The sequence below is a fragment of the Trachymyrmex cornetzi genome, unplaced genomic scaffold (assembly GCF_001594075.2).
Source record: "Trachymyrmex cornetzi isolate Tcor2-1 unplaced genomic scaffold, Tcor1.1 scaffold313, whole genome shotgun sequence".
Lineage (NCBI taxonomy): Eukaryota > Metazoa > Arthropoda > Insecta > Hymenoptera > Formicidae > Trachymyrmex > Trachymyrmex cornetzi.
Window position 1 is genome coordinate 374686 of NW_017297828.1, and position 13559 is coordinate 388244.

A 13559-nucleotide genomic window follows, 5' to 3' on the forward strand; every position below is an offset into this window, starting at 1 on the left:
AATCTCATTGTAGACGCCGCTTAGTAGCTTAAATTCTCTCTCTCTCTCTCTCTCTCTCTCTCTCTCTCTCTCTCTAAAATATCGAGTTAAAGAAAGATACTGATAGAGTCGAAGAAAAATGCTGATATGTTCAATCTTTCTAACGGAGCACGGACGTTAAGAGCCATGACATGCAGAAAAACGTAAGGCAGTAAAACGTAACGAATAAGCGAATCGACCAATCACAGTAAAGATAATAATGTAAGTCAATAACATAAGTAACAAGTAAAAAATGATAATTTGTTTACGTCTTACGTTTTTTGTCTGCAAGCTTTAAGATCAGGAAATACGAAGTCTATATCTATTACGTCTATAGAGTAGAAACAATAGACAATCAAACCGAAATGAGAATTTGCTCGGCCTCATGGCAATAAACCGAGGCGAATCAGATCATATAGTGAATCAGATCAATATAAGCTTTGAGATAAACAGAACTGTTATCTATTGTTTTGTAAAGAAAGTGAAGAACTAGCATAATAATAAAACAGTTTATTTGAAACAACAAGCTTAACAACTGTCTCAAAGCTTATATTGATTCGATTCACTCTGTGATGCGTTTCACTTCGGTCTATCCTAACGCCTTTTAAATTTGTTCCGATCGATTGGTTGTGCAGCATACTTTATCTGACAAACAATTTAGAAACATCGAAGAAAGAAAGTGAATTGATTCAACACAAGTAAAGACCAGTCTTTCTATATCAAGCCCAAATGCGTAATTTACCTAAAAGATGGAACAATGTATTAAAAAGTAATGAGAGTTAGTTTTATAATTAAACTATTCGATTTATTATGATAATCAATATTAAATTTTATAAAAAAAATAATAGATCACTTGTACATCCAATTGTAAGAAAAAATAACTTCGATACATGCACGTAACAATAAAAAGTTAATTTATAATTCATTTGTAAGATAAGTGGAAAAAGAAAACACTTGAAGATAAAAAATGTCGTATTTTACACGAAAACAAAACATTACAGGGGCTGAGATGTATGTACAGGATCATGTTATGCATCCGAAGATTAATTTTTCATTCCCAAAACGTCAATATATATATTTTTTTTTATATTGAGAAAAACGTTTCCTTTGGGTTCACCAATATCTGAACTCTCAAACTTTCACTTCCCTGCGGATAGCAGACATAAGGGTAGGAAATACCACATTCGATAGGGTACATCTTTCCATTCGCAAGAGGGTATTCATCTTCTCTTCGACGTGGCGAACAAAGCACGTCATTGTACACAACTACGGACGCTTGTGACGTGCGTGGTCGTGCCCCTCTTTCTTTCTCTCTTTCCCTCTACCACCTCTCGTCATTTCATTGCACGCAGCCTTCGTTACGACATCGAAGAACGTTACGACGGAACGAAGCGAAACGTGAAGCGGGAGAACGACGCAGCCCGCGGAAGACGTCGGTGTCGCAACGCTGACGGCGCTGACGCTATTGTCGAGCCTCTTCCTTGCCTTTCGTCTTCCGAGCAGCCAGCGCCACAATTTAACTGAGATTTTGGCAGCGTTTAGAGCAGAGCACAGTTAAAGCGCGTCGAGTGAACAAGGCAGTTGCGCTGTCCATTCGTAAAGCGAGCTTCTCCAAGATTTTTAAAAGGGGTTGAAAGTTTTTTTTTTTGTGTATCGTTCGAGTGACATGATGGTTTACACGTGAAGAATTGTATTCAATTGGAAAAAAATACTTAAGTCATACTCTTGTGCGAACGTAATTTAAAAAAGATAAATTAAAGCTGATTTTCAAAAAGTGCGTTGAAATTAAGAAAGACCGGTGAGGAGTGTTTGCAATCATCATTATATCTACCGGCGAAATGGCATCCAATCGTAGCATGCTAGGTAAGTAGCGATGATTGACGAGACAAGAGATTAGAAGAATAAAAATAATTTGTTCTCTACTATCAAGAATGATTTTTAATAAAATTAATGAATTAGTAAATGAAAATGAGATGTATATGTTAACATGGCTGTTATATTTATAAAGTAAATATAAAGAATAAATACAATGAGAAGAGGCTAAACATTATGTTATCGTAAATATCATTGAACATCATCATAATTATTTGAAATATTTATAATAGAATAAACGTAATAATTATAGCAGTGAATAATTGTAAGATCGGGTCGGGACGGGAACGGAAATGTTTTTCGGGATTGGGACGGGATTTTGAACTTTCGGAATTCCCGAGAATGTTCTGGATTCCCGAGAATGTTCGAGATTCCCGAGAGTGTTCAGGTTTCCCGAGAATGTTCGGGATTTTTTTAAATGTCGGAATTCAAGTAGAATGTATCTGTTGAATATGGTCATAGTTTTAGATTTTTTATTTCTGTGTCAAGTTTCACTTTACAAAATTTTCTGTTTTATTATAAATCATACAACAGGCTCTTTTACCATATTATAGATAAAGACAGAAAAGTAAAAATATTGTATATATTTCGGAGAAAATCCAGTACTAGAAGTAATAATATTATATATCCATGGAAAAACAATATTAAAAGTCAAATATAATAAAGTACATTAAAACATGAAAAATCAAAAATTAATATAATATTCTATAATCGATTAAAATATGACATGTTTTGGTCTCACGATTAAGCCTTCTTCAAATATACATACAATAGATGTTACATTCGATGAAAGTAGTCGAAAAGATAGAAAAATTATACATAAAGTAATGATATCCGGAGTTCTGGTAACAATCAAGTTAGAAATAAATTACAAGAGAGAGAGAATAATAAAAAAATTGAGTAAAATCGTCACTCTGGTCAGTATTAAAAGACTCTGTACAGTATCAGATATCTCGAAGATTCTCGGGAAACCCGAACATTCTCGGGAAATCCGAATATTGTCGGGAAATCCTAACATTCTCGAGAATTCAATCCGCGTCTTCCCGTTCCTTTCCAAGCATCAGGTTTCGGGAATTTTGGGATTCCGTACACTTTTAAATAATTAGTGCCTCACAGTAGAGACAACGTAAGTCTTAAGACAGAGCTGAGGCAATTTCTGTGATGTTTATCTTCATCTAATTTTATTGAGGGCTGAAATACAAGTTTACATACATTGGGTTAGCAAGTTGTACGGTTACAAGGTTAACATATATTATTCTAAACACATGTGACAAATGTCATTATCGTATTTATCGAATGTTTGAATTCGCAGAAGTTAAAGATTCCATATCGGTTTTATTAGATTTTCCACTATTAGCACGATGATATAACATAAAAGTCATAATTAGTTTAGGCGATTGTTTCACACATCTCGTATTTTATTTGCACGCGCGCGTCTCCGATTTCAAACATAACACTATAAAATTGAGTTTAATAATTTTAATATAATTAATACGATTCCCGAGTCAAAATTTTGACCCTTGATTAAACCTTTAATTCTATGATATAGTAGAAGCTAAAATATCAAGATAGGTTCAATTATGACACAATTTACTCCTACTTTGACTGTAATGATGTCGCAAATTTCCCTTTTCACTGCTTTTAGTGTTAAAATAGGTTGATTTGCAATAGGAGTTAGGATAGTAAAATAGGTTTGATCACAACCATATCATCAAAGTAGGTTTTATCTAGTTTATAGAACATTTAAATAGGTGCAAACTATCCTTAAGAATGTCAAAGTAGTATCAAAATTTCGACTCGGGTTGATTTCGTGTTGATATTCTGAATTGACGACGGCGTTTTAGAATTCATTCGTCATTGCACTTTCTAATTTGATGACAGGATGCAATTTGAAACGCATATCATCTTTAGCATAATATTAATTCGTATGACATTAATTCTACCAAATTGATGTTGAATCTTACAATGACTGGACACAATCATCGCAGCGTTTTGTTACTGTTTAAAGATTTTTGTACTGAAGAGGACCCGAACCGGCAGTCGAAACGTTAATTTTATATAATTTTTAAATAAACTGTTTGTTACACACGTTCACCCTGTGTTGGCTCTTACAGGCATTATACATTATTGTTTAATTATTAATATAATTAATTAATATAATTCAATATCCCACGAACACCGATCAAAATTAATTGATGATAAATTAATCGATTAAATTACTTAACGATAAATCGGACCATATTGTCCTTTTCTAGAGCCAGATGATCATTTAACTTTAATTTTTAATATTATATTATTTTAAAAATAATTTTGTGTGTGTGTTTCTGTGAAAAAATCTACAGACATAAGTTCTTTAAAAGAAAACAAATAGATACGTACAAATTTAAGTTACGGGTATCTCGCGACGGACGGCAACGAACGCGGCTTCCGCTTAAACGTTAATATATTCTTTATTACGGGAAGGGATGATGATTCGTCAAGAAGCCGGCGCGTAATTCGATGAGCTGACGGTAAATTAAAGTGATAAAAACGTCAACTTCCTGTATAATATGTAAATTATATTATATTTATATATATAATGCAATTTTAATAATAAATTTTATAATCTATTACTATAAGAAACATGCATGTACTATATATATATATATATAAGGTATATTATTTTTCTGATGTCTTAATGATTGTAGAAATATGAAATATGCATTAAATAAATCAACCTGGGGCCAATAAAGTTTTAAAGAATAATTAAAAAAATAAAAGTAAATTCTACATATATGCAAATAAGTAATATTAATTTATGTAATTATGTAACATACTTCAGATACAAGATAACGTAAGATATAAAATATAAAGCACAGAATATTAAAGCGTATTAACGGCTCATATTTAATGCATATGTATAAAGGAAATGATCGTTCGTATAATCTACGATCTCTTTCTAAACACAGTTTACATGAAATATGAGTATAGTCTACCGCGATTGAAAACTCATCGTTTGCTTCGAACTCTCACCTCCACATTGCTGAGGTTAATACATATATCGTCGACGACATTTGCATATGACGTTCAGACAGAATGCGATGCATGTTGATAGTTCAATGCTTGTAGTCTACGCGACGATGCCACGCACCAGCCTCTCATCTCCGACCAATTAAACGCGAATGCATGTAACGACGAATCTGATAGATAATAATACCGTCGTTATTCGTGTATTGACCTGAATCAATGTTTCTGACCCTCAAATCTGCAAGTCATCAAACTCGACTTTAAGAAAAGTACGCAGGTATACTATTTTGGTTCTTCGCGAAACGACGAAATCGCTATGAATAGTTCACGGGAGAACGTGCACAGAGTTCTGGGTGAAGGTCATGATAGTGTTTGATCTACGATACAAACGATGACGCACAAAATGTCATGCATTTCAATGCGGGAATGCATCTCCACGAGATCGTGAGATGAAACAAAGATCTCGTTGCATATATCTACTAATGATAATTTTCCACACGTTTGAATGAATGGCTTATGTATCGTTTATATGAATCATTTATATTCAAAAAAAAGATCGTACGATATTTCGTGCGCCATTCTGCAAATAAAAGTTATAAATATCTAGCACACCTGTTAACTGTAATTTTCCACTCAATAATACAATTATAACATGTGTATTATACAACAATTATATTGTTGAATAAGAAATTACAATTAATAGGTACGTAATTTGCTGAATGTGTTAATTTTTTATATCATGGATATGAAGGGAAAGGCGAAAGTATTTAATATTCAAATAATATACTCGTTGCTTATGTGACTTCGGAACTTTTATTTTCGAGAATGTAAAGGTCGTTCTGTACCAATTGTATTATATCTTACAACCAAGTTTTCCGGCTATAAAAACCAGTATCACGTTATCGAGGTCATCGACACAACCCTTCCCTGAAGTGAAACCGGCTTGATAATCGACTATAAAAGCCGCCATAAAAATCGTGATTAGTGGCACTCAGTACTGGCTAAGCTGACTTGCAATGATGTGTGACAGACATAACACGTTCTATATAAATTTATGACAGAAATATGAAATTGACAAAATATACAATATAGTTGAAAAATTATAATGTTCCTGCAATAATGTATTTTATCAATTTTTTATATTGTTTTTTGATTTAATATGATCCAATTATATTATGTGAGTACAAAAGCTTACTTTTACTACACATAAAGCGGAATTAAAATAGAATAGAATTTTCATGTATTACATGAGGAGAGAGCTATATTCAAATTGCTATATCCAGAAAATAAAAAATTATACCAAAATAAAACAAGATACATTTTAAAGTTAAAAGTCAATACTTTTGCGTGGCATTAATGAAATTTAGAAAAAAATTTGCTGCTGGTGCTACAATAGCTCAAAAACATTTTTTTTATTTTTAAAATTGTCGTTTTAAGCCTCTTTGATGTTATTTCCTCAAGATTGTGACATAACGGTTATATTTGGATAACGAATTCGTGTTCAGCAGGCAAAAATACATTGGAAATGACTATTCACACTCGTATCGCAAGAAAGATTAAACTCTATCAAACAGTGTAACTAATAAAACAGTGCAGTTAATAAAACAATTCACAATCAAACATATTATTTCTTGTTATATTAATATTTAATGTTACTTTAATCAATTTAATACGTACACTTTAATCAATTCCGACGTACAACATAGTATTCATTAGAATTAAAAATAGCAACAGATATTAAAGTTGATAGCATCTGTGAATTGACTAAACTATGTTAAATTGTAATCGAGACCTCAGACGATTTCTCTTTACCGATTTATTTATCTTCTTCGTCGATTTGTTTATCTTCTTCATCTACGTACATCAATCTCTATTTCGTTTGATAATCAAAATTTTTCGCTTTGACATCAAATCGGATCAATCACTCGAACTACCCAATCAGAAATGATAATGGAATCGACATCGAATCGACGTCGATTCGATGTCGATTCCATTATCATTTCTGATTGGGTAAATCACATAGTGTACATTATTAGTGCGGCGCTATTATCAGCAAACGTTCAAAGTCAAATACTGATACAAATTTTAAATATTAAAAATGCGATTTATATTCCTCTCGCATTTAAAGTACCAAGTCCCATTGCCACAGATCGGGGAGCGTAATAGTCGCAATAGCGGTTAAGTGGATAGCACGACACGCGTGGCGGGCAAGCTCTCGATTCACGAACGTCATTATTATATCGGTCAGATTGGACTTTTAAATAGACACTTCTCTCTAATCGCCCGAATTGCATCCACAGGGATCTCATCCTCTCCAAGGTAATCCCATATGCGCGGATAATATACGCGGATGAGATACTGATACGTTGAAATAAAAAGTACGATGTCGAATAGTATAACTGCTAATGTTACAATGTTAATTTGGTAATTTAGAGTAAACGTGAAGAAAGAATTCATGTAACGTAAATATAAAATATAATAAATGTCACAAGTAAACATATAAATACATAGATCGTTTTTAATTGATTTGATTATTGTTATTACACTACTGACGTTTCTTTGTATGACGTAGAGAGAGACAATATACATTCAAAAAAGAAGTTTAAGATATTAAAATGTTTTATTCTTCCTGATTACAGACACTCAAAAAGAAAGTTTTAAACATTTAAAAATGTTTTAAACTTTTTCAATAAACAAAACACTATGTATTTGGACTTAAAACATTAAAACGTTTAAAATTGAAGTATCTTTTATTAGTAAACACTTGTTTCGCAAAGATGTTTCAAACATTTTAAACACTGTACTTTTTACAGTGAAGTAAAACAACTTTTAGCTTTTTCTAAAACATTAAAAAAAATATCTTTAAGTATTTCCGAATAATACAGGTACTTTAAAAAATTGAACATTTTTAAAAATATTTTTCAAAACTAAACATTTTTTAGTTTTGCATGCTCGTTTAAAACTAAAATATTTTTAAATATTTAAATAGCGAAGATAAAAAATAAAACATTTTACTATCTTAAAATTAAACACCTTTTATAAGTGTAATACATCAACGCAAATCAAATTTCCTCAATTAAAAAGAATTAAGATTGTGATTAGAAAACTAAGTTAATTTCGAAGTTTTATTAGCTTATTAAATAAAATTATAATTAAGTCTTAAAAAGATTAAAACTATAAAAGAAAATATATTCGTACACTGAGAAAAAAAAGTTGTTAACTTGACTAAATGCGTTTAGTTCGTAATGATTATTTAGTTCGAATATTTATATATTTAGATTAACAAAATCTTGTAATTTAAAACATGTTATTTGTTTGAATTAACAAATATTTAGTTGAGTTAACAAATATTTGCTCGACAGTCCGTGACCGCTACATTTAGTTGAATCAACTAATATTTTTTTGAAACAGCAACTATTTTTTCTCAGTGTATAAATGTAGACAGAAGAAAAAACTTTATTTACTATTGTACAAAATATATGTACATATCAGATCTATTGCATTTCTCTTCATATCTTTTATTAGTGCTAAGTGATAATAATAAAAATTATTTATTATTTATTAACTTCAGTTATTTTTGGACGGAAAGTCGGAAGAAAAATATAAAAACATCTTTAACGCACGAAATCGTTAAAATCTAAAAAAACAATGTTATTTCCTCGCGATAAGAATGCACCTGCCTGCAGTTTCATTCGACCTTACTCACGGTTTCGGTTACGTCAGATACGATGGTTAAAGCACAACTTTGCAATGCTGACATAGGTCCGCGTCGACGAACGTTTAACTCGTAAATTATCCGTGTCGCCTCTTCATTGCAATGCCGCGACTATATACCTTTTCTGTTCAGGAAATCCTAATTGTACACGTATTGATGACCATTCCCTTTCATCGTCGAAAACAGATACCATATACATTGCGATTATGCAACGAGACACAACTTATTTGTCGTTCCGCACGCGCCTCTTTGTTGTAACAACAGAATGCGTCAAAGACGAAAATAATTAAGGACAGAGTAAATTGACGCTTGTATTGCTGACTTAACGCAATCGAAGTAAATATGAAGTAAACTGTTATTTTTCGCAGACAAAAAAATAAAATTCTGTTGAAGTAAAGTCCACATGAAATCAATTTGCCTGCGATTACAATCTTATTAGCTATCCTATTTACTTAAATCGCAGTAAATACATTTTATTTGCAATTGATTCATTTTCAAAAATTATTTCTTTTCAGTAATTATTTGAAAATTACGTACACATTGCTTTTAGTTTCAATTCGTATTTCTAGAAAAAAATAGATGTCAAATAGGTCAAGGAAATTTGTCATTAGTTTCTATATCGGCTGGAATTTGATACTTGTAAAGCATGATTCATTATGTGTAGCATCGAATGTTTTTACGATAACCTCGGACGCAAATTCGCGATAAGCAAAGTAACTAGTCGACTTTGCGAATACGATCATGTAGTGCATGCAAAGCGCGGACGATGCAAGGCGACCTAATGCTGACTATTAATATCGGGAACGAGGTGCGCCTGTTTGTGCTCTGCGATTAAATGCGTGGGCTTGTCCGTTTCTTCTCTCTATAAGCTTCTTTCTTTGGTACAAAGACGTTTGACGTAACGCTTCGCGAAATTTGGAACTTTCGTACTTCTCGCGACGTATTTCCTGATTTGCGAAATTGCGTGACATGCACGTGAATGAGGAAAGGAAAGGGGAAATAATTGGCTCATTCATGTCATTCTTGAAATAATTTTGGCGGTCTGCCAATAAACAAAGAAACCGCCAAAACGATCATAACTAGGTAGTCTAACATTTATATGACAACTTATTAAAGCAAAACGAACGCAATCAGTCGAGTCATGAATTGACATAATCGCAACGCGCTTTTAATTAATGTGTTCCATTTAATTCACGTTCAAAACGGAAGACATTTCATAATTTTTAATAACATAACTGTATTGCAATTCGGCATTCCGTTTATGATAATGCGGCGTTCAATAACCGAAATAAAGTTTTCGGTATGTGTGTGTTGAAACAAAATTTCGTAATACCATTCAAAATTCAAGTAGCTGTATCTTCGTTAAAAATGAACGAAATTTAAATTAAAAAAAAGATTTTAGAGGTTAAAATCACTACTATCAAAAGATCACTATGTCTTTAAGTTTCTACGACTTTTAAAAATTTTTATATATATACTTAGAAAATTATGAGTGGATTGGATAAGATGGAAAATGTTCTTCTCACTTTGTAAACCTATCACATGCCCAAAAAAAACTTGTGATAATTTTCGACTTTCCAATGTGAAAGCTGTAGTTTTCCCTACAAAATTATTTTTTAAAAACGTTTTTATAGAATTTTTTGTCACTGAGTTATAAAATTAATTAAATAAAAAGAGTATTTTGACTTTGATTTTATACTTATAAAATCCGTTAAAAATTATTGTAGTGTAATTAAAAAAACAGATTTTTCAAGCTGAAACTTTACTCTATCGAGTGATATAATTGCTAAATTTTTTTTAAATACGTAGGTACAAATTAAAGACATGATATAAATGAAGTAGCGCTATGAACTTTTGTTCCGGCCCAATATGATAATTTGTACGTTGGAAAACCTAAGATCCCAACTATACCTCGAGATAAATTGCGGTTGTGTACAATACTACAATAGCACTGAGATCGATAATGGACCAAAGCTATAAGTATAAGTCGCGTGTATTGCATGCTAATGTTACGTAAAAATTGTTTACAACACTTTGAACATGTGACATAGACGCTCGTCAGTTGACGCTATAAGTAAGAATATAAGTACGCATATAAGTACGTCCTGTTTTCGACACACACTCTGTCGACAGTAATTGTGTAAAAGAAATCTTGGAATCAGACAAAACGATGTCAATATAAATAAAACTGGCTGACGTCACTCGTGTGCATAAGACGGAAGTCGAAAAGGATGCGGTTTTTCTCAGATTTCAACAAACATATTCATCATGAGTTTTAAAATATTTCTACATTACAGAAAACAGCTTAGCAAATTAAAACTTAAAATTTTTAAAAACAAGATATGTATTTAGAGAAGAGAGATAGATGATCATAAGAAAATTATAATTAAAACACATAACGTAATATTTTTTCTATATAATTATTTTGTAATATAAATATTTTTTGAAAATATTAATTTTAAGAGCCAATAATTTTAAGGATTATTAATATAATTCTTCTAAAATAACTGATTTTGTTAGATACCTTTTTCTTTCTCTTGTATATATATAATTTAAACAATACACTTATATTTTATTTCATGTTATCAAAAATATAAATAATACAATTAATAATATAATTAATAAATAAATATCTTATTTTATAATTTTTTAAAATAAAAGAGAAACAAATAAAAACATTAAAATCAACCATTAATAAGTATCAGTTTAATGCATCGACTGTCGCAGCTGAGCCACAGATCGTAAAATAAATGATCGCAAATGTTTTTTTCAGATCGCTTGACATGCAGTCAGGTACTGAATATTATGGTGATTCTCGGCTTCATGTTAAACTATATGCTGCGTATAAATTTAACGATAGCGATTGTTTCGATGGTGATACCGAGCAATAATAGCGGTCAATATTTACATTCCAACGGATCGTTGGTGTCGGACGAGTGTGGTACCCAATCGACGATGATGAATGATTTCACCCCGATGGACACCAGGACCCCGGCGATCGACGGCGATGTTAATAGAGTCAACGAGGTGAACAACGGCAGCGCACATGCAGTGTTCCCACACTGGTACCAGGTTCGTTGAAACTCACGTAAAGTGCTTAACTTGCACGGCGAATGATCTCGTCAGTAATCGCCGAAAATACGAAATTTAAACAATCGCGATTAATTGTGACAGAAATTGTTATCATCCATACAGCACAGATCATTCCAGTAATATTGCAGCAACATTGCAACGTTTCAGCGATATTGCAGTGACACTGCAAATGTTCTGCTTCTGTGCCGTATAAACAGTCTTAAGAATTGTTTTGTTTTTATCGATCGTCAAAACTATTTAGATTCATTCGAATTCGTGTTTCATTGATCAAGGCGAGAAACATCTTAATCGGGATTAAACGATCTTTTTAGTTCTTTATTTGCCTCTCCTTATAATTACAGGGTATTTTTCTTTGCTCGATTTTCTCCGAGCCTGCAACTTTTACGAAAATTCCTCGATTTTCTTTTTCAGGAGGAACGAGTCCAGACCAAATATCCATGGAACGAATATGAGGTGAATATGATCATCGGCGGTTTCTTCTGGGGTTACATCTGCACGGAGTTTCCCGGCGGCCGGCTTGCGGAGATAATTGGTACCAAACGGGTTTTCGGTTACAGTATGCTGGTATCGAGCTTTATCACTCTATTAACACCACTGTCAGCCACTCTCGGTTATACCGTAGTCGTCGCATTGAGGGTCGTTCTAGGATTTATGATGGTACGTCATTTATCTCATCTAGGAATCATTCTAATTATAATAAATGTACACGTCTCCGCCTCGTGAGAAACGATCTAACAAACGAAAATCTGAATCTATCGAGCATCTTTCTCTTTGCACGTAATCTAATTAATTACGCTCATCGATCGAGTTTCTCGTGACTGCAAACGATCACGCAATCATTATTGACAATATCTCTCAAAATTGATTCGTCTCGCAAATCAGGGTGCCACCTGGCCTGCCATCCAGCCAATGACTGCTCGATGGATTCCACCGACGGAGCGTAGCAAGTTCGTCTCTCACATGATGGGTAAATGATCATGATCTAATTCGCCACGCGAAATCGAGGCCAATCGATGCCATAATCGTTTATCGCCCTCGTTTTTGAGAAACTATACGAAACGTATACGCAAGACAGACATAGCCGTTTTATAGTCCCGATGAAAATGCGCGATTGCGTCAATTGCGGCGCCGTAAACTTGTATCGTTACTTGCAGCCTCATCGCTTGGTGCCGCGTTAACTATGTTGATGTGCGGATTCCTCATCGCCTCACTCGGCTGGGAGTCGGTATTCTATGTAACCGGCGTGATCGGGATTATCTGGAGCGTGGCGTGGTTCTTACTGGTATTCGATTCACCGTCACAGCATCCGCGCATCAGTGCGGAGGAGCGGCACGCTATCGAGAGCGCGATTGGAACGACCACCACCTCTAAGGTTGTAGTAATATAAAGCGTTCATTTTAATCCCAAAGTGCATTTTATTCTATTTCATTTTTTTCATATATATTATATTAATTTATTTTATCTTATTTAATTTTCTGAAATAAGTAACGTAAATTGAGACAAATTTATTTATTAGTCTCGTTTGAAAAACTTTCTGTTTTACTTCTTATTCTGTGAATCTTAATTAATGTTTAATTAACGCAATATTTTATCAGCATCTGCCGGTACCATGGCGTGCACTTATTACTTCAGGGCCTGTTTGGAGTATTGTAATAACGCATGCATGCAGCGTCTATGGTTACCATACCATTGTCAGTCAGCTTCCGACTTACATGAAGTATATTTTGCACTTCAACATTAAAGAGGTATATATCGTCGATTATATCAATGAATGAAATTTTTTCATGTTGTCTTTGTTTCATACTATTCGATGGAAATCTATTCACACACACAAATAAAATTATATATATGTATA

General features: G+C 32.9%; 1 protein-coding gene across 1 annotated transcript in view; it reads left to right on the forward strand.

Moving 5' to 3' along the window:
* Positions 1-1373: 1373 nt before the first annotated feature.
* Positions 1374-13559, forward strand: part of LOC108762663 (sialin) — a 13987-nt gene continuing 1801 nt past the window's right edge. The window contains exons 1-6 of the mRNA XM_018509748.1: positions 1374-1881; positions 11385-11683; positions 12116-12361; positions 12587-12671; positions 12859-13076; positions 13300-13449. Of these exons, the coding sequence (XP_018365250.1) occupies positions 1857-1881; positions 11385-11683; positions 12116-12361; positions 12587-12671; positions 12859-13076; positions 13300-13449 (1023 nt within the window). The 5' untranslated portion in view covers positions 1374-1856. The remainder of the gene's footprint in view (positions 1882-11384; positions 11684-12115; positions 12362-12586; positions 12672-12858; positions 13077-13299; positions 13450-13559) is intronic.